Below are 23,006 nucleotides of genomic sequence, written 5' to 3'. Positions count from 1 at the left end.
ATACTAACATTGCTCTTTGTTCTGTTTTGAAAGTTTCAAATGTATTAACTTGTCTCATTTTGATTAGGTCAGAGGCCATTCAGCAAAGTCAAATAATTGAGACTGCTGAAATAATTCAGCAGTCCTTTGGTCCTAGCAGCTGTAAAACAGCCAAGTAAAAAAGAACCATCTCTAAAAAAAACCCCCAAACCAAACACAAAAACAAACCAACAAAAAACAACCAACATCAACCAAAAACCACAACAAGAAAATGGATGGGGGGGGGGGATGATCATCACCAGGAAAGCATCATCTAAACACCATCTGCTATGCACCAGAAAAGGCAAATTTTTGTTACAAAATACACATTTTCATACAAAAGACATCTTGTAAAACCATCCGATTACCTCTCCCTCTGAAAATTACCATGGTAAATGAGATCAGCTGGTCGGTCTTGAGATGTTTTAATGATTAAAAAAAGTCAAAGGACACACAGCATCACAACAACTGGTCCTTCAAATGGCAAAGGATTATGACAGTCTTTATTTTCACCAGTGTTTTAAAAAGCAGGAGAGAAATAAAACCGGAGTCGTCATAAGCAGGAAGTAAAATAGAGTATCAGCTGCTGCATCCTCCTGAACTTCTCAATGTGCTACCAAACTGTCAATTATACAAACAGTTCAGCTATGACAGTGCCATAAACTGTTAAAAGAATGCAAATAGTGTGATCAGAAAGGCCCAGTCAATTATCCCAATTTTTTCCCAGTAGTTGCCCAGAAAAGCTTCAAGACAATCTAAATCTATCCTTCAGCTTCCTCAATACGTCCCGATTGCTGGAGTATAGATGTCTGTGGTATTACTGTACTTGTTCCACGAGAGATTCTGTCTTGATCTGTGTTTGTAGACAAGGAGGCCATAGAAATGGGCTGTAACAAACTGGGTGTCATGCTGGAGGAGACAGTCAGGCTGTGTGTAGTGCCCTTAAGTGTGAGATCCTGCGTGGGAAGAAGTGGCTTGAGGATGCTGACAAGACAGAAAGCTGAGCCACTTTTAGGAATGAAATTCACTTTGTTCTTGTCAGGGCAGTAGAAGGCTGGAATTTCATGCAATGGCTTTGGCCTAGAAATAAAATGCACACAATGGTTTTAAATTGACATTGAACAATGAAATTCTGTCAGTGGCAGGTATGTATTGCTGAAAACATCACCAGAGACAAGTTGAGGTTTAAATTTGAAGTATTTCAGGTACTCCGTAATGCACCACACAGCAAATGGCAAAACAGTTACACTGCTTGTTTACATGTACTACAAGAATGTTTTTAGGGAAGGCTGTCTTCAAACCCAAGGAAGACATTAACTTCCTGTTGCAAATCACAAATCTGGTCCATGAACTGAGATATCAAATACATGAGAAAGTATTCTCAATCACGTTCTCCAGAAACTTGCACAATCCAACAAGTTCTGTCCCCTGTCAGACAGTCTTAACAAAGCAAGCCTTGTAAAAGAAAGCTGAATTAGCAATGTTTCCAACATAGCACACTTTAGAGCTGGTCATGATCATAGGGGGATCTGCTTTTCTGCATTTTTACTTCCTTTGCATATTCATCTCAGTGTACCCTGAATCTCTGTAAAAGATGAGCCCATCTTAACGGAAAACTCAACATGGAGAGTAAATGTAGCATTCAGAAAATTGCATTCATGATACAACCTGGGAAGGAAGTGTGAAACACTCATTTAGACCCTGACATGCAGTTTTGCCATCGCGGCATGTGATATGACAGGCTTTTATGAAAGCAGACCTGGAAGGGAAATTGTAGATAGCACAGGAATGTCTTCTGGGTCTAACTCTGCTACATAAATCTACTGAACTAGTCTAACTCTACTTCAAGGGAAAACTATGGGAATCTGTTCCAAAGACTCTCTTCCCTGCTGGAGAATAATCGTCAGAAATTTATACTAATTTTTCTTGTTGACAGGGTTGTCCTTTAGCTTATAAGCTCCTTCCCTCTTCCATGTGTTTATAAGACAACCATTTTCATTCTACTAGGCCAAGCATGCCAATCTTCCCAGTATACTCTTGTAGGAGATAGTGTAGTTTGAAAAGCAATTCTGTTGATGAAATAGAGTATGTTTTCATGATAGCTGATTCTCCAAGTGTCCAGAAAATTCAGCCCCATTTATATTTTTCTTTTCCAAATGAAAATCCTGTGAACTTCAGCAGAAATGATGTTAAGCAAAAGTTGAACTTTAAATAGTCACACTCATGTACTCCAGGTCCATGTGGAATGCAAGTATCAGACTAAAGAAAGATTTTTGCATGAGACTGCAGTGTCTAAGAAATGCCGTATGTAGGTATGTGTATAAGCCTGTTTCACTCCACAGCAGAACAGTCCTGTAGCTATACAGCAAGGACAGCCAAAAAGAAATGCACATCTAAGATGAGTCAAAATATAATATATTCTTGGAGCAAGTGAAGACAACTTAATCTATTGGCAGCATAGGATGCACACTAAAATTGAGACAGGTAACCGTTTCCACATTGCTATGGAGAGGCCATAGAGACCTCTCAAAATCCATTTGCACCAAAATATTGCTGTTACAGAAGCCGACTTTTTCAGAATAACCAAAGCCTCAGATACTGAGGGGCAAATCCAGTCCTCCGTCACTGGAAGTTTCACAGCTAAATAGATGTAGCTAAAAAGAATATGGTCTTCAGAGTCCAGGTTACTGGATGTGCCTGCCAGCTGTGATGTATTATTAGCTGATGTACCTGCATCACAGCTTCTTACTACTTCTCTGTACCTGACTATTTGAGTTCCTCCCCCACTATCTGCCAGGTAAGGGATAGTCCTCTCATATTGGCTTAAAAAGATAAAAAGCCTCTCAGTATTGGAATTTTAACACAAAATTCCAGCAACACAACAAATACAGATATAACAGTATACAGTCACACAAAAAAAGTGATTAGACTATTAGCATGGTTTTAGCAGTTGTACTAATAATTTTTATCTGACACAAAATCAATGAACCAATGAGTAATCCTGAATATCTTTTTTTTAAATACTAAAAATCAACTTACAAGCTTTCCTCAAAGACTTTCACCTTTTCACAGCCCTCTGGAGGTTCACGCTTGAACATATAGCTGTTGTTGGGTTTTGGTGAGGTAGCATATTTTGGCAAGGGAGAATTATTTCCATTCTCTGCAGGGACAGAATATCGCATTACTTAAATGTATCACAATATAATATCTTTAAAAGCCCCCAAAGTGAAGCCCACTTCATTACCAATGTTATACAATTAAGAAACATTTTAATTTGCCTCCAAGTCTTCATTTCTGAATAAGCTTTCTGATCTCAATCCTTTTCCTCCTTTCTATTGTTCCTTACATCATTTTCAGGCTCATCTGAAATCTCTGTTCATTCCTGGACACTTTCAGTTTGTAACTGCAAATCTGAATCTATTAGTCCTCTACTGTCTCCATCAAGCCAAAAGAAATGGGCAGAAGCCATATGCCTTAAAAAAAACATAACAGGTTTATCCTGAAGTATAAAATTCTCCTAGTATATCTCAAAAGGCCTTCAGTAAAAGAAAACAAAAACAAAACAAACAACAAAAACCTACCCCCTCCCCAAAAACAGTTAAACTTGGCAGGTGCATGTATGAAATGCTGCAAAGTTGCCCGTTTTGTCCAAGATCTTAAAAACATCTGATATAAGCAAGAGAACTAGGCTACTTTGCTGTTACACTTGTTGGGGTACACTCTTGCTGCCTCAAACTGCTTAGAGTACTTGAGAAATCTATTATTTAAAACTAAAACTTGTTGGGAATCACATTTCTCCATCCCATCTGTCCAGTATCAATTACAGAGCACTACATATGCATGTGCACATAGTATTTGGAGCAATGTGGAAAAAAAAATAGATGACTTGCAAAGAAAAAGACGTTCTATCGTTTCTTCATCGATGTGGAAAATAAACCTCCTCTTTTTCTACATGTTCATGCACACAGCAACAAGAAAACTTAGCATTGTTAAACTTTTCATGTTACACATTACCTTTATCTCTGGAATCAGCAAGAAGGTCATCTGTTGAACATGGACTTTCCTCACTGCCTTCATTGGAGATAGTAAGAAACGAGGCTGGAGATACCGACTGGCAGCGGCTGCTGTTGTTACTACTCCTGTCTGCTCCACCAGGTGTTTGGGTATCAATGCTGCGAGTACTACTACTACGCTGAACCAACGGAGGTGGTGCACGATGCCCATCTGGAATATCTTGGGGCTGTTAAAAATAAAAGGTACAAGCTGGCTGCTCTTGTTCGGCTAGAAATTTCTTTAAATGCTGAGGGGTTTTTCAGGTTTCATAAAATTGTTTGAAGTAGAAAATTTTATTTGTTACACAAAAGTCCAAGAGAAAATAAAGTTAGTCAGGCTTGGAAACTAAGGTCAACAGTTTTCAAGATTTCACAGAATCACAGAATTGCTGAGGTCGCAAGGGACCTCTTGAGATGACCTAGTCCAACATCTCTGCTCAAGCAGAGTCAGCTAGAGCTGCCTGTCCAGGACTGTGTAGTCAAGTTTTTAGCACCTCCACAGACACTCACTACACAATCTCTCTGCCAGCTTGCTCCAGTTTTGAGTACTCTCACATATTAAAAAGAAGAAAAAGTTTTTCATGTTTGGATTGAATTAAATGTTTTTGTAAGTTATGCCCACTGCCTCTTGGCCTGTCACTGGGCACTACTGAGAAAAGTCCACCTTCCTCCTCTTATTATCAGGTGGGCCCATGCCAACCTCATTAAGTTCAACAAGGCCAAGCGCAAGGTCCTGCACCCGGGTCAGAGCAATCCCAACCACTAATACAGGTTGAGCAACAAGAGGATTGAGAGCAGCCCTGCAGCACTTGGGGTGCTGGTTGACAAGACACTCCACATGAGCTGGCAATGAGTGCTCACATCCCAAAAAGCCAACTATGTCCTGGGCTGCATCAAAAGAAGTGTGGCCAGCAGGTCAAGGGAGGTGATTCTCCCCCTACTCTGTTCTTGTGAGACCCCATCTGGAGTAATGCATCCAGCTCTGAGCTCCTCAACACATGAGCCATGGGCCTGTTGAAGTAAATCCAGAGAAGGGCTGCAAAGACGATCAGAGGGGTTCAACATCTCTCCTGTGAGGACAGGTTGAGTTGGGTTTATTCAGCTTGGAGAAGGCTCTGGGGAGACCTGGCAGCTTTCCAGTACACCAAGGGGGCTTACAAGAAAGCTGGGGAGTGACTCTTTAAGCATGTAGCAATAGGATGAGGCACTTCTAAAATTACTTAACAACAAAATCAAAAAGTTAAAAATGAGCACGTTATGCATCTGCTGCAATGGGCAAAGACAAGAAAAAGTTCTATTTAAAACCTCTGAAATCAGACCTTTTGTCTTTTCCTCTGGTTTTACTGTGACTTCTTACTTCATTGGAAAATTAATTACATCACAGTAATCACAGAGGAAAAGGTCCACATTCAAGCTGTAATTCTTTTTTTTTTTGCTTTCCAAGAGACTTTTCAACTACCTTTATTAAAGAAAGCAAAATTAATTCCAGCCACATTTAATCCAAAACCTGTGCAAAATAAAGCTTATTACTTAAAAGCCTCAAAGCAAAACCGAAGTAATTATAGAAAACAATCATGGTGGCAGATACATACAACAAGCTGTTCCTCTTTGTCTCCTGTTTCCTTAATTATTATCTCAATTTCCTGATTCAGTCCTTCTACACTGTTTCGGAACCGTGATCCTGTTGATTTGGTAATAGGTATCACAGGAACAAGGGCACTTTTTGGGATGGGAGCCTGAAGAACCAGAAACAGTGAGAAAACAATGTAAATTTACTGGTAAAACAGTTACTATTTCTACTCCAAAGTGAAGCTTTAAACAGAATGCAGAATCACAAGGATTACATGAAACTACAGTGATTCTGTGAAAATTAATGCCTTACATGAAAATATACCTGAATTTTGTTTCAAATTAATTTCTCACAGGAAAAATTTTCAAAGCAGTCTCAAAAACTTCCTTTATATGGTCAGTCTCAAGCTGGACATTGCATTACAAGTGAAAATTTAACAGTAAACATTCAGATGTATGTAATTTTGTAGCCTTTAAAACATATTTGCATTCTTTCTGAAGTGAGCTGCACCACAACTTCACATCATTCACTGCTGGATTTAGCACTTGTAATTTCATTAAAATTTTATTTTAATGGAAGTTTGCTGTCACATACAACAACATGACACATGCAGAAGAAAAATTATCCTATGAGTGCAATATTGCACTATGCTAGAAATGAATACCAACACGGTAACTACGTTAAACCAGAATAAAGGGTTCACAAAATTTAGGAAGACTTTCACAGAAAGAATAAAATCCCATACCGAAACACAGTTGCTGCAGAATGCAGGTATTATTTTAAAAATCCACCATTTCAAGGTATGCATGAAAACTCCATTCTCAAAAACCACGTTACTGAACTTTTCCAAAGCTCCTTTGGTACACCACAACTTCTTGAGATTTCCTATCCTCCCCCTTATTAAAAAGTCATGCTTTTGGAAATTAGAAGATTCCACCCTGAACTTCAACATAGTCTCTTGGTGACTATGCAGGGCACTACTACAGGTAATGGAATGCTTTCTGCAGATGCTTAGTTCAACTCAAAAGAACACGTCACACCAGAATTCCTGTGTTGAACTCATAGACTCTCCCAGCATGCTGTGTTCGAGAACATCTCTACTGACTGAAGGATGGTAGGATTTCCACCTGCTCTTTAAAGCGGTTCATTTGTGGGTTTTTTCCCCCACTAACAAGACTGTGCATAGGCAGACACCAAAGCATTGCAAGTTCACATATAATGCAAAATTCATCTGGCAGAAAAACTACCTCAGAAAAGCTAGTGTAAACAAGAGAATTCTAAGCACAGATCATAGTGCAGACTTACTCACATGAACACAAATCTCTTAAGGCCTACCAAAGAAATTTTTAGAATCATAGTACTATCTGAAGAGCTCAAAGTAGAAAAGTGCAAGTTGTTCCAACAGAGTTCATTATGGTCCAATACAGCATGTTTCAATTCCAAGAGAAATAAGATTCTGCACATGATCCAGGATGACTTGTTAACCTGGAGTACTGGAGGGTGGGAAGGGAAGAAGATACCATTGCAAAGATGGAACAATCAAAAACTTTATATTAGAAATACTGCCCTGACAGAGGTCTGCATGGAGATGGCCTTGGGCATGCAGGAATAGGCTACCAACCTTTGACTACTCATCTGCATGTTTGGGAACGCACAAAATGAAACAAGGTGCCAAACACAGAATAGTAATTACAGTACTTGTGTAATAACACACTGTCAAGGAGTTTAGGTGCAGGATAGTTAGAGTCCTGAAAATTACAAGTATGACAAACTCATGAGATATGAAATATGAGTGACGACAAATCTAAATGGTTTGCAGGCATTTTAGAAAAACGCTCTAAGATATTCCAATTTTTCAAGCAGAACTTTCCAAGGAATCCAAGGTCTTTTGATACTTTCAGATACTAACATCAAACCATGTCAAGTTTGAATGCACCACAGCAATTCCACTATGAAAACAAAATTTTCTACCTATGTAATGTGGTAAGTGACATACAAAAAAAAAAGCAACACTGCACTCTGTATGCAGTTGGTTGCTTAGGATCAATCGATGGGTAAGACATTAAAGAAACGTGTTTCCCAGGAAAGTGAAAGCACAGGGCTTGATGGTTCATAGTGTCAAGTAGCAGCGCAACACCAAGGAAAAAAAGATTATTTTGAAAGACCTAATCCATTTATTCTTCTGTCTGGCTTCAGCTCTGCCCTCAATTCTAGTTTCTTTACTACACTGAGAATAAAGGAAGATCCAATTAGCTTGACTCCTGTTTACAGATCTACTCCATGCAATTAATTCAAAATCCAATGTTCTCGGAAGCATTCCAAGATCACCTGAGCTGGCTACGACCTTTCTGCAAACCTCTTTTACCATAAAGAGAGGCAGCAGAACAGAATACTTCCGGCATCATGAAAAAACAAAACCAGAAAATGTTCAATTGCTCTCAGAAAAAAAAATGTAGTCAGCAGCAAGGACCTGATCAAGTCCCTCACCAACTACTTCCTGATTCTGAGTTGAAGGACAGGAGTAGCTAATAAGCTTATTTCATAGAGACTCTGTAGATTTCTTTCTTCAAACAAAAATCACAGACAAGAGAAAAGAAGCACAATCAAACAATCAGTTGGAGACTTAAGTGGCAAGAACCACTGTAAAAATATTGGTCAAACTGAAACACTTAAGCTTTGCCACAATTCTTATCAGCAGGGAAGAAAAGAGGAAATATGTGCACTGGAATTGCTTCTTATTTTAACTAAAAGAGTAGGCCATTTCCAAAGCGTAAACGCAGTTTACCCCAGTCTCTATGAAGGGACTACCGAGGCAACTTTTTAACACATCCTCTTGGACTTGTCAGGAATCCAACTCCCCGAGCTCATAAATTTTTGTATGACCCTCTAGAGTCAATAACTGCAAGCTTCCTTCAAGTTGGGAACATGAAAAAATTTCTAAATATTCCAATTGCTAACAGCAAGTGTTTCCACACAATGCTTCCCACAAATCCTGAAGGAATTGAGCTGCTGCGAGAAATTCTAGTTTGGCAGTTCCCTAGAAAGGAACAGAAAGCCTAGGAACTTTGACTTTGATGCCTACAGTTACAGATTTTCACTCTGACTTAGAAAGCAGCGTCTAAATGCCATTTAACTAAACTCTTCACTTACTCTTTTTGAAGCCTTCTCTAACTTCCCCCCTTCACAAGTAGCTTCCCACAGCTGGCACAAAATTTACCGAGAAAAACAATGGTTTGTTTTGTAACACAATGCTGAAGAAGATGCTTTGTCTCAGTTTATATTTTATAGCTGTTTCACAAGCCCAAGAACTAATTATCTGTTGTGCAATATTTTATTCATGTATTCTAAAATTTGGCAAAATGCAAAAGACCTTTATGTAGGAAGCAAAATTTCATGAGCATAATACTAAAATAATCATGACAAAAAAAAAAGTTGCACACATAATTTTCTGGGGGTATTTCTGAGTAGTAGCATCACTGGTCCTTTTCAAAATTAAAACTCACTAAGACTGTCTAAGTTAAAGTGACAATGGCTCAGCATTCAGAAACCTACAGGTTTGTAGAATATCGAATGAAAGCTGTCAGGCTGCATGTAATTCTCCAGTGTACTGAAAGGCCTACACCAAAAGTTCCTCAGTACACTTTTTTTTTTGTTTGAAATGCCTCAGTTGCCCACAAGTACAGAAAAAATCTTCAAACAAGTTCCACTAATTTAGGTAAGTTATTCATCAATTATTTTAACCTGCTGCTTTTTTTAATTCCCAAATACATATTACCAATTTTCAAAAGTTTTCCCAAAAAACCCCTACAAAGTGCTTGGTCATTTATTTGTTATCTTTCATCATTTTGGCCTGACTTGGGCTACAGCAGTCACCCAGACTAGCAGCATGCTACACTGCTCCAATGCTTGAGAAAAGTAGATCAAAATGCAGGAATTTCTACTAGACAGCATGTTTCAAATTCAAACTGTTGTTCTGCTACACAGAAGAGAAGGAAATAATTTCTGTTTCCAGTTAAAAGAGTTCGAAGAAGTAATTCCTAAATTATGTCCAAAAAATGTAATTCTAAAAGTCACAAATAGTCACATAATTCAAACTAATAACAAACTGAATTCAAGAGGCACTTATATCCTGAAAATTCATGACTCATAATTAAATGAACCGATTCACTCAGACACCCAACTTCTATCTATGAAAGAACCTGGCTGCTCAGGACTGTGTGTATGGTTCTCCCTATTTTTTATTTCATCCTTTATCAGAATAGCTAAGTACCTGTAGAATAGAGCATATACTCATGCCACAAGAGCTTCCCCCCCTGGCCTAAATTATTTCAAGAAGGATGGAATGACAGAAGTGAAACAATTTTCACTAATCAGTATGAAAGTATGGTATTTATTAGAGCAATGCTAACTGTATTTCAGTAGTAATTTGGAACATGCTCAGATTTGCAGAGAAGCTTCACAGCTGAAGTTCTTTCTCAACTCACAATACTGACAATTCCAGATTTTCTTTCAGCTATTCTGACTTGCAAGGCAATTGTGAGAGATTAGGCTCTTTCTGTAACTGTTAAAAACCATTAAAACTGTTAAAAAGTGTGTAAATCATAAATATGCATTCGTTAGGTATTACTAGAAGAAAAAAAAAAAAAAAAAAAAAGGTTTTCTTCTGAAAAATGACCAAACTTTCCAATTGGTTTTCTTAAAGTTAATCAAGGAAAACAGACTTAAAAAAGGATCTGTGAGTCTAAAACCTTGTAACTTTTTCCCACCCACTATTAACTGAGCTAAAAATATTACCTCTCCATAAATGACCTCATTAACAGTCTTGAGATAATACTAAAACTGCACATAGACAGCCTAATCATCATAATTTTAACTGATTACTACTTCAAGTATCAAGGCATGATAAAAGACAAGAAAAAAAAAATCTTAAAGGCAGAATGAAGCCATCAAGAGTATAAACACTTCTAATATAGTACATAAAAATCCCATTGCATAGTCTTCTGTCAGGTAAGCTCTGAAACCAGTTCATCACAGGATCAGACAAGTGCTATTTGTCAAAACACGAAACGTAATCAGCAAAAACTACAATTATGAGTGTAGTATTTTATCACCAGTTCACTGCATGCTATATTCTGCATGCAAACTCATAACTTACAACAATGCGTAATGAAAAAGGTGTCTATGGGTTTAGGTTAAATTTATCTGTCATCCTTTTGCAGATTCTGCAGAATGTATTTGAAGAGTCTTGCTTTAAGGAAGGATCTAACTATCTAAATTCTTAAGTGGGAATTCAAAGCCAAACCAAAGATCTGGGACTCCACAGACTTGAGGAAGCCAAAGGAAACTGATTCACCTACAGCTACAACATATTTAGCAGTACATGATATTTCTAAGTTCCCTTTAAGACAAACTACAAATATCGAAAGGACTATTAGTTAACGAGTATGTTTGAAAAGCACACAGCCTTACCTGACTGTGGTTAATAGCTGAATGGTTACCATGAAATGGAGACTGTCTTTCTTTATCCCGATGATGCCTACTGCTGTGTTTGCTTCTCTGCAATTGTTGACGCAATTTTGCAATCTAATAAAGGCAAAATTTACATTTGATTTCATCAGAGATATGTCAATACACACAGTTTCATCAATTCCATCACTTAGGTAAAATTCTTTACTACCAGAGTCATAATTATTACCAGCATTAAATTAGACTTAATTCTTGCAAATGTAACATGTTAGTTGAAGCCCAGTAGATACCTCTGGAGGTTTAATGAAAGATTTTGAAATACAAAAAGTTTGAAAGTAGGTTGGTCACTGTTATATTTCCTCCTTTGATGAATAACGTCACCTGCATTTGACATGTTCTTTCCCACATATTCAGATCAAAAATTTTAATAGTCCTGCACCATTATATGAAACCAATACCAAACAAACAGCTATTGCTTATTTTTTAATCAAGTCCACAATCTGTATAATAAAACAAAGCAGTACGATAGTCATACCATTGTGAAAACTCACGGTAACAGTGCATGCCAGTAAAAAAATTAATCCAAAGGTATCTCCAATAACAGTATTTCTGACCTCTTTCAGTTGATCATTGCTGCCCCATGATGCTGAACGTTTGTGTGAGCTTCTCTTCTTTTCCAAATATTCTTCAGCCCAGGCACTTTCTGTCTGCAGCAAGAAGATTACAGGACTAAATTAAAAAATGCAATTCCTTCTTTCTGGCAGAATATTTTTGAGACAAATTAGAAGAGAGAACACGGTTAAGATTTGCTAGATTAAGAACTGCAAGTGAAAAGCAGTTACTGACTAGAAGCCTTTTCTGACAAGTAAAGTATGAAAAAGTGAAATGAAACTATGTAATTAAAAAAAAAAAAAAAAAAACAAAAATCCAGCCCCCCCCAAAAAAGCCCCCAAACATAGAAAAACAACTTTCACATCTATACCGGAATGTGCTAGTTTCCCTTCCATATTACTGAGCATAAGGCAGTATTAACAGCCAGATGTACCACAAGCTGCTACCAAGTTCTGAAGAGCCAGTACAACAGTGCTGAATTTTGGGGAGATGGTGTATTTTATTTCCCGCACAGATGCTGACCTTGTTATTTTTTGATGCATTAGCAAAGGTAGCTTGGTGTAAACTTTGCAAAACCTACACCAGTACAGCTTCAAAGTCATGTTCTTGCTCAGGAGAAAAAGGAAGGCAATGCACATAAGCACCACTAGAGCTATTGCAAAACAAGGAATTTATTAAAGCCTCAAAGCACTTATGGTTCATAGTTGTCTCAGGCCAGGCAGAATTCAATAGATAGTATTAAGCTAGTTTCACTAAACCAACAAAGTCTTTAACACTTGATAAAGAAATCTGCAAACATTCTATAGTGAAAAAGTTCTGAGAAATTCGAAGTATGATTAAGACAAACTGCATTTGTTTAAAGTAACAAAATGTACTGGGCAAGCCTGCTTTACAGACTGTACGCCTGCCTAACCATGCCCAGAACGGCCTTCAAAAGCAGCAAACTGTAAAGGCTCTAAGAGGAGGGATAACATCACCTATTGGGAATCTCCATGTGGTTAAAAGAAATACACCTATAATAAAGCATGTGAGAGGATTTCTGGAAGCAGTTTACACAGTGAAAGAGACAGCAGATTCCTTTAAATTCACTGTTGCCACAGCACAATTCCTGGCATAGGGCAGTGATCTAGCTAACTCCTCCATAGGAGTCACAGATATCTCACTTTCTCCAACAGACAGGAACTTTGATTGCCTCAAAGCCTTCACATCTTTACACGTGGTGAGACTAAGAGCTCGCAACCCAGGAGCTGACCTTACCCCATCTGTACTCAGAGCACAGAAACTCACAAAGCCTTTGAATATGTGGTACTAATCCCCATTTTGCAGAGAAAATGAAGCTCTAAGTCCAAACACTCAGGTTGCAACTCCCGTTGGCTTCAGTTACAGATATAAGTTTCATTATAAACAAAACCGCCACTATCAGTAGTTTTCCATCTTCATCGTTCCAAATCAAAAACTAAGTAGGACAAATCTGAATAAAGAAGTTAGTAGCGTTCCTTTGAAATTCCCATTTCATAGCAAAATGAGAATCCATTAGAATCTCTTTTTCCTGAAAAGCACTCAGTTATCAATTATTCTATTTTATGATGTAGATAACTCCCATTCCCAAGTAGCAATCTTCGTCTAGTCAATTCCCAAATGTCGACCTGGAGTCTCATCCTATCTCTAGCACCTAGAAAAACAAGTTTTAGCCAACAATTCTAATTTCCCAACCCAGCACAACCATTATACTTGCCTACAAAAATCCAATTAACATGCTAACTAGTCTTTGCATTTAATTTATATTCAAGACTTTGGCTTACAATTCAAGACTTACTCCATAAATTAATATCTGATTCATTTTAAAGGATTAAAGACTGCTTTGATGCTCATCCTCAAAACAGATAGTTGTAAGAGTACATATAAAACATTAAACTATACGAACCTTTATATCGAGACAGGAATGTAATACTATTTTAGCAAGTCTCCTCCTACTTATTCCACATACTTTGTTTAAAATACTTATTTTCAAGAAACACAGATGCAATAACCAATAAGCAAGCAGGGTTTTTTTTATTTCTCTAGGTTCTTAAATCACTACTACTTGCTTATTAGTTGTTATCATTTATAACATCCTTATGATGTTCTGCAGTTGCAAACAGAAATGAGTTTAACACTAAATTTATCACAGATAGTAGAACAATTCAGAAAAAACAAGTCTTACAGGCAAAAACTTTTCCATTAAAGTGAATTATTCTTAAAGAATTAAAAAAACACAAAGCAATTGTCTAATTTAAACTTGTATTTTGACATAGCTCTATTTCAAACAACCACAGGCAAAGTAAAAGAGGTTTGATTCAAAGGGGAAAAGACATAAGATTACCAACTATTTCAGCAGCGCTTAAAACAGCATTGCACATACAAACTCTAGCCAGGACCTAGGACACTCAACAATACACTCGTCCATCATCCAACATTCTGCATATATATAATTCAACCTGGTTTTACAGACAAGCTTCATCAAAATAATCAGTCAAAGACGAAGCCTGATACACAGACAGTCTCTGCATGACCTGGGATCTCCTACACAGTTCTCAGCTATGACCTACGGGCATCTCTACAAAGGCTGGCGAGCCAAAGCATGTCACTAATTGCTGCCTCCTCCCAGTCTGCTTCCTGAATAACTCTACTCCCTATGCCATAAACCTGCAGAATCAAGATGTCCTGCTTACTCAACTTGAAAAATCTTTTCTATCTTAATAGATTCAATTCCTGTTCCCTACACTTTTGAAATCTGAACACATTCATCTCACATCAGACTTTGTGAAATCTAAAATTACAAACTGGAGTCAGAATATCTTGTAAATGAAACTTCATCCAAACACCACTTCTTCAGAAATGCTAAACAATACAAATGGAGAACCTATTTTATCTTGGGAAACTAATCATTGCATATCACATTTTAAACTTCTCTCTAGCTCAGATGGATGCTCTCAAGCAGACCAGAAAGATTAAAAGCAACGATGTCTCATCAGTGTCATATTAATTAAGATTTGGATGTACACGTACATGTTTATAGTCCAAAATTTTCTACTGGTTTGATAAATTTTAAATTAGGGAGTGCAAACAGATCATTCTATTTCCCTCAGCAGTATACTAATATCAATCACCATTTAATATACTCACTCCACAGAATTATCTAATGCCCTTTACGGTCTTCCCATTAATCTTTGCAAATATGTTTTCCCTTACACATGAAAACCCTACTACCACAGGAGCTAGATGTGTCAGAATTAGAAGAAAAAGACCAAAAAAAAAAAAAAATTAAGCCAAGAAGGATAGTATCTAATAGAGCCGGAAAATACACAGAACATAAAAGCTCAAACATGACTCAAACTGAAACTAAGCTGAAAGAGATCAATTGAATACAGCAAATTCTTCGGCAGCGAAGAATACTTTTTGAAAAAAGTATTATTTTAAGAAAATATGAAAATTGATGGCTAAGGCACCCACACTGCTTTAGTTATGCCCTTTAACGATGCCTCTTTTAGAACTAAGCATAAACAGCAATTCCCAGTATATCATATGTCTGCCTTCATTCTCCTCCTCTTACTACCAATTTGCTCACCTTCTCACTGAATTTTCTAGACATCTTTCCAACTAATTTTACTGCACAGAAAGCTCGTTTCTCAGCTCTTCTACTTAACCAGTTGTATGTTATTTTCACACGTGCATATTACCTTCGAAACACCTTACTTTTCTACTGATCTGCTCTTCGAATTGTGGTCCTTCTGCAAGATGTTGTGGATCCACACAATAACAATCAATGCTGCAGACATCATCTGCTCAGCATCCTACACATCTGAACAGACAGCACACTGAAACTCACCTGGACACATTTTTGTTGCTACCAAGCCTAGGGCAGGCTCAAACTCAAGTACATCCCACCTGCTGTCAAGTTTCTCTTCTAACTGCATTTTGCTTATGTTCTTTGGAGTTGGTGGAGACATGTTACTGAAACCATATTCTAGGAACAGTGATTTAAAATCTGACACACTTGGCTCTTTCATTCACTCTACAAGTTAGAGAAATCCTTTGCCAGACTGCATCCACAGAAGAAATGAAACACTGGGATATTTTACGAAAAAATTAATCTTGAAACACTTCTGCATGTATCTGAAACACTTCTGTAACAACTCCCTCCTTTAAGTGGAATCATAAAACAACTGTCATGAGAAGTACAGAACTCTTGTAAAACCAGTTTCATTCAACTGTTTGCTGGTTACATTTTTACAGGTGGCATGGGACTGAACCATTAAAAGCTTTTGAAATTTTGTCAGGTTGTTAAAGTTTAATAACAAACATGTAGTTTTTAAATACTAATCAATTGAGCTAATTTTAAGTATTATTTATGGTTCAACAAGGCAGTTCTTCAACATGTATAATTCTATACTTTGTTCATAGATCCCAGGTGAACATTAAAGGTCTCTCAGAATCAGAAGATGAACAGCCTATCATAGAAAAGGCTACAATAACTTCTACACAGGCACTACAGAAACTTTTTTATTCAGTTTTACAGCAGACATACAAGGACTCACTAACTTCTCTTCTATAAATTTAAGCTAAATACTGTTTAACACAAGTGCAATTGAGTGTACTGCATGCTGCAAGAACCACAAGAAAACAGATATGCAATATACCAGTGTTTTTCTGAGGCACAAAGCAGAACTCTTAACAGATAATAAAATTCTCACCCTTCTCTTAGAGAAGAAGGCAAATAATTCACATACCTAATAGCAAAGGTAGGATTTCTGCAAATTGAAAGTGAATAGGAATTTCCAAGCAAGAAAGCTAAGGTGAATGCTTTCAAGAGAAAAGCTTCCGACTTTTAAATCCTGGTTTTACATTTAAATACTTCCAAGACAAAAATTCATCCTACCTGTGTGGCTTTGTCCCTCATACATGGAGCAGCTTGTCCATGATTATCACGAGGCCACTGTCCAGCAAGGTACGGAGCAGCAAGTGTATCCAATGAGGAAGTCCGGCGAATAATACTGGAAGGGCTTGATGATGGTGGTCTTGATTTGTCAGCTAGAACAAGAACACTTGATTAGAAAGAAAGTAAGATGGAGAGCGTAATTATTTGCCTACAAGAAATTGCACAAAATCAAAATAGCTATGTTAAGTATATGACACAATAGTTCTAATATAGGAATTAAGTTTGCTTTTCCAGGCTCTATTCAGTTTTAATAAGCAACAAAATGGGGTTTTATTGTTTCCCTAAAAATATCCTTATGTCAACAAATGTTGTATCAATACTCACACACCACTGATTCCCTCAAAGGTGTAACAGCCATTGGATTGTTAAATGATGAAGGTTTGGAAAACAAAAAGAACCATGTTTCTTCACGCATAAAGGCTAACAAAGAAAATCTGTGCTGAACTTCAATTAAATGCCAGGTTTAGAGTTCTTCCCACTAGCCCTTCACCTACTTTAAACTGACATGTTTCATTAACTACCCCGTATACAACATATGGCAGATTCATAATGAGTTACATCTAACCCTTATATCCAGAAGTCAACTTTGATAAGGTAATGATTCACATCTTACAAGATAATCAAGACATCTTCACACGCTACTTCACAACTATATTTGTATTTGCCTCACACTACATCTTCTGCAACACCTCATTTTTAATGTTTACACTGATATCATCTGTCAGACCAATTTAGATACTAACAAGAACCCTTACTGAAAAAGGTTATATATTTAACAAGCACAGTAAGAAAGATGAGAAGGAAGAATATGATTACAAATAAAAATTTCCATCTATCCCATATGTCAATGGTATTTTAAAATGGCAGTAGAAGTCGACACAGCAAGCTACTAAGTGTAAACACTGTGAAGAAAGGTTCCTCAAACAATAATTGAGGTTTGTTAGAGACCAATGAGCATTTAGATATACCTACACACTCACACATTGTTTGTTACAAGCTATTCTAGACATAAAATGCAAATCCAGGGATCACATTGATCTAAGCTTACTATCAATTAATCTACATCCCACAGAATTATACCTGAAAAAAATCACGTACTAGCATTACCTATAATGAATACAAAAGCCTGAAACAAAAGGCTAGAACACAGCAAACAAGATACAGAGATCAGATGGAAGCTTTACAAGGGCACTGGACAAACTCACTCATATGTCCTTCCTCGCTGTGCCTTAGAATGAATTCTGCACTACAAGTAAAAATAACATAGTGATTTAAATTCTACACAATCTCATTTATGGGCAAAGAAAGTTGTGCCTGATTAGTGCCTGACTGTTAGTCAGAAAATAAAAACACTGTCATCAGCAGTCCAGATTTCAATTTCTAAGCCATTTCAACCTATTGAAGATACATAAATATTAATATAACCTGTTAGGAATAGATTTCAGTGGTGTGGACATGATCTTAGTCTCACAGAACACTAGGCTTTCAAATGTAAATTTACTGATATTCTACACTAAATATCCTCATGAAAATTTTGCATTAGAAGTGTACACATTAAAAGTGCAGAAAGTATTTCAATCCAACTATAAGGAAACAATTATTAGCATTACAATCACATAAAGCAGTCCAGAAACCTCATTGGGTTTATAATTTCTACTAGTACCAATAATGATAAAATCTTACTACTGAGATCACAGCAGATCTGCTCCCAGCAAGTGACAGCAAAGCTCAGTTTGAGTTCCCATGCACTTAAGAACCCTGTATCAAAGAAACTCTCTGACTACTACTACCACCATACAGCACACTGGAGGGTCTGTTTGTAGCAGAGGATTTCAAACAATTCCTTTTGTATATATCATGGGAGATTGTGGCATGCTAATACAACATGCCATTCCTTAAAAATTATGCTTGCCTCTAAAGTTATATCAAACATGTATCTCAGAAATAGCTGCTATACTCTTCCTATTTATTTTTCTTCTGAATTATTATTCATCCTCTTCAAGAAACTTCTCTCTTTTTACCAAAGGGAAACAAAAAGGATATGAAAAAAAATTAAGAGTCAGTAAGTTTATGTAGTTAGTCACATCATCTGCAAACCCACTGGAAGAGAGTTTCAAAACTGTAACAGCAGAAACCATTACCCTGTTCCCTCCCATCCCCCCAAAAGTTGAAAGAATATTTTATTGGGCAAATAGAAAGAAAGAAAACTGAAGAGTCTGTTTACTATTTCAGTTCAAGGGAAGCTTGAGTACTTTCTTATCCCCTGATTAAAAAATTTCTTCACGGAATCTTGTTTTCAGATTCTGTTGATGAATTTCTTTTTCCTTGTTTTAAAATTGGCTTTTATTTAGATAGGGCAAAGATGTCTGGATACATTTTTACTTACTTTTCCACCTCCACACATGTCTTAATACAAATTGCTAAAGCCTACTACACAACTCCTCTTTCTGTTTCAAAACATTTCAATGGGAATGTAATACAACGTTCTCATTGCACTTTCCTCTACAATACTTGTAGCAAGTGCTCATCTGCTATTTTTCCTTGATGTGACCTACATAACAAGAGATCTGCCTCCACAGAGATAACAGTTACAACAGCTGTGGCTGATGAAAAACAATGGAGCTGTTTCATCAAACAGACGCTTCTTAAATATTAGATCTGCTTTAATTGGCCCGATTATCTCTTTAAACCAATATTTGTGATAAATATCAACCCTCCTATCCATCCACCCCTATTCTAAATCTATTTAGAAACAAGGTCTTTTTGCAATACATCTTCAAATAAAGCAAAATAATATAACAAAACATAAACAGAACATACAAAATACAAGTCGACAAAGTTCATAATCTGGATAAGTAACAACTAAGTTACTGCATCTCCACAAGTCACTGCAGTAATAACTGACAGACTGAAATTGCTCCAGGTAAACTGGTATCACACACATCTGTTGCAGTTTTGAAGTTGGGTACCTCCAAAGGCAATCTGAGCTAAGGCAGTTTAACAATGTGACTGAAGAGCAAAATTTAAGCATTACCAATAACCAACTGAAAGGTCGGAAAGAACACTGACTTGAGGGGTCTTAACACACAACTGCAATTACAGCTGAAAAAGGAAATTACAGTGTGAGAACACATACCTCTGAATTGCATGCTTCACAGAAGAAAATTGCTATATATAAAAGAAAGGGAAAGTCTTACGTATAAGAAAGCTTTACGAGATAGAAAACCAGAAAATTCATCTTCCGATTTTTCAGGAGAAGTTCAGAACTGTTACAACTGCAAAATAAGGATTACTGATTATGTATAACTTGAAGATGGATCTTACAGTCCTGTTAATATCCTTCTTCATATTTGAAGTTAAAATTTTGAGAAAGTAAAATAAAACTCCAAAGAAACACTTTCCAATAGGCAGCATGAGAAAACAAAACAAAACTAGCAAGGAGCAGAAAGAGCCAGACCTCGCAAAGTTTCCTGACAGAGTTCTAAATGAAGAGTTTTATACAGGTAGGAAACAAAAAAAAAAAAAGTGAGAAAGAGTGAGACCCAACTAGCTTTTCTGACATCTAGACATACAGATGACTTCTTTGTTTGGTTTTGGTCAGTCTTTTACTCAGAAAGGATATTCATGTGATCTCTGCCATGCATAGCTGTCTCTTCCCAAAAATTTAAACGCAACTGATCTCCAGGGATTCACCTACTTTTTATTTTTCATTGCAAGTATTCAACAGGCTCAGACAGTTGAAAAGACACACAACACAACTGTGTGTATTTCCTTGGGAAGACAATCTTGGCTATTATCTTCACATAAATGTAATCCAAGCAAACTCTTCTCAAGAAACCTGAAGTATGATGCTGCAAAAATGAATTCACTTTCTTCACACCACCATTTGTTAAACAGCTTATGTAAGCTAAGCAGGCATGTAATGGTACACAAAGTCTTCTGTACTCTCTTATCCTACAGCCATATTTTTGAAACCACTGCAAAACCTTGGTAATTAATGTTGACATGTCTGCAGCTATTATTGTGTCACTCACTAAATTCTTAAATAAATTCTATAGTGAAATTTAAGAGTATAATTGAGTTCCAGTCCTTCTCCCTACCCCAAGGAGGGGTTCACATCTGAACTCATTTCAATACAGTTACAACAATTTTCATCGTTTCCTTTCACATAAGCTTTAGTATTACTCTTTCATGTACTATTCTAAACAATTAAAGACCAATGTAGTAAGAGATAAACCCAACAATTTTTTCTCCTTAATTTTCATAATGAATTTCAATGTTCACTACATTCACATCTGCAATATACCAGAAAGTTCACCATCCAGTAGAGAAACTTCTCTCTGAAAGGGTCAGTAAACTACTGTCATGGCACTGGCCTTGACCTTCCTGTCTGACAGCTTGGTGTAACACCATTTTTGAAGTTGAACAGTTGACCTCTTCTGAGAGGATGTGCTTTATGTAAGAACACAAGTAACAAGATCACAATTGATCTTTATTGTTTTCATCTTGGTTTATCTACTGAGTAAAGGTAAAGCATACACACTTCACTATCTTGTTTTGCAACAGCAAACTAATAGGTCAAAATATAAGAGGCATATGTGAAAACTGAACCAAAATTGGAGATTGCAAGGCAGACCTTGCAGTGTAGAAACGAGGCCACACCAGTAATGGGAAGGATAGAGCATATCAACATGCAAATAAAAGCTGAAGTCTGTTAAATAAGTGCTAGAGACTGCAGGAAGGGGAAAGTAAAAGTTGAAAACTCTACAGTAGGAATATCTAGGTTTTTGGTCATATCTAGGAGGGAAGCAGCAAGAAAGACACAAGGAATCTTCAGTTTGTAATTATCTCATCATCAATAGAAAATTCAGTGAGGTTATTTCCAACATTTAGTTGCATTTCTGTTCAAAATAAAGGAAAAAAGCCAAAACAAAAAAATCCCCACACAGATGAAAAAAAATGTATCCCAAAAAATAACCACAAAAGACGCTATTAAGTCACATTTGTAAATTCAAGTGTTGAGTAGGTTGATAAAAACTATGTTCAAGACTATTCAACTTCTGCATAGAAGATCTGAAACCATGAAGTTGAGTCTAAAGTATACAACTTACAGAACCAGTACTGAAGGTCAAAGGAAACTATCGTATGTATAACCTCGAGGTTCATTTTAATCTAAAATGACATGGCTGCAACTCTAGGAATGAACAAAAGTCATCATCAACTGAAAATAAAAAATATGAAACCTCAAATTATTCTGCAGTAGATTCTGACTGACACCCTGAAGTGCCCTGCATGGCTTCACAACCTTAGCCTCATTAGGAAAAATGAAGTTCCACTTCCATGTTCTCAGCTACCACTAAGTTTTCTCATCTAGACGAAGAAAACAAACTATCCAAGTCGATCTCTGTCTAGCACTGGACTACACAACACAACTGCTAAGCAACATCAAACATGTTTAATCTGCATTTTGGGCCAACAAAGTACTGTTCAGAAACTTAAACTCATGGAAGCAATTAAATGGACACTACTCTTCTGTTTTCACACATCGTGTAAAAAGCTAGGGGAGATATCTTAATGCAGCAGAGTGATCAATTGATTTGTTTCTTTCTATATGATAATTACTAGATGCAGTAAAGAAGTTAGCATGTTTTCAACAGGCTTCTACACAACAATCTGAAGATGGTGCAATTTTTCCACCCTAAGCAGTCTGACACATGCCTTCACAAACAGCTTTTGAACCTGGATCTCAAGGCTAGCCATCCTGTTCCTCATTCTCCAGGCCAGCAGATTGCATCCTGGTCAAGAGTTTTATAAGGTTCATAGGAAGAAGACAGGATTTTGTGATGTATATAAGGTCTTTTGGATTACTGATTAACAAGAATCTCAAATGAAGGATACACACCCAATCCAAAGCCTTAGAATATAACCTTAAAAAAATCCCATACTACTCTACTCTGAAAAGCAGAAAACCAAATTCAGAACCCATACTCATTGCTCTCTTACACTGCAGACACACAGATAGTCTTAAGGAGTATGTCTGAACTAATAAATAAATAAATAAATAAATCGCAGAAACAGTAGCTTAAATACTGTACCAATTGATTATGACTCTCTAATTTGGCAGCATCATTTGAGAGCCATGATAGAAAAAAAAAACCCAACAAATCAACAACAAAGTAGTCTGGTCAGAATTGGTTTAGAAAGGGGGAGCAACATTAGGAGAAGTGTTATAAGGAATCATGTTGGTCCTAGATTTCTGCAAATATACTTCTCCATATTAGTAAAACTTTCCTGTGTAGGTTGCCACATG

At 36.9% G+C, this 23,006-nt stretch overlaps 1 protein-coding gene across 1 annotated transcript; it reads right to left on the bottom strand.

Moving 5' to 3' along the window:
- Nucleotides 1-545: 545 nt before the first annotated feature.
- On the bottom strand, nucleotides 546-16,780 carry FAM117B (family with sequence similarity 117, member B). Its single transcript, XM_009877243.1, has 7 exons — nucleotides 16,637-16,780; nucleotides 11,721-11,813; nucleotides 11,110-11,223; nucleotides 5,663-5,806; nucleotides 4,033-4,258; nucleotides 3,058-3,178; nucleotides 546-1,098 (listed from the first exon to the last, which is right to left on the bottom strand). Exons 1-7 carry the CDS (start codon nucleotides 16,655-16,657, stop codon nucleotides 780-782), a joined length of 1,038 nt encoding a protein of 345 aa, XP_009875545.1. The 5' UTR covers nucleotides 16,658-16,780; the 3' UTR covers nucleotides 546-779.
- Between the last annotated feature and the right edge of the window lie 6,226 nt (nucleotides 16,781-23,006).

The sequence above is a fragment of the Apaloderma vittatum genome, unplaced genomic scaffold, assembly GCF_000703405.1.
Source record: "Apaloderma vittatum isolate BGI_N311 unplaced genomic scaffold, ASM70340v1 scaffold17449, whole genome shotgun sequence".
Classification (NCBI taxonomy): Eukaryota; Metazoa; Chordata; class Aves; order Trogoniformes; family Trogonidae; genus Apaloderma; species Apaloderma vittatum.
Note: the sequence above shows the minus strand (reverse complement) of the source record. Positions and strands in the feature narration are given on the sequence as shown.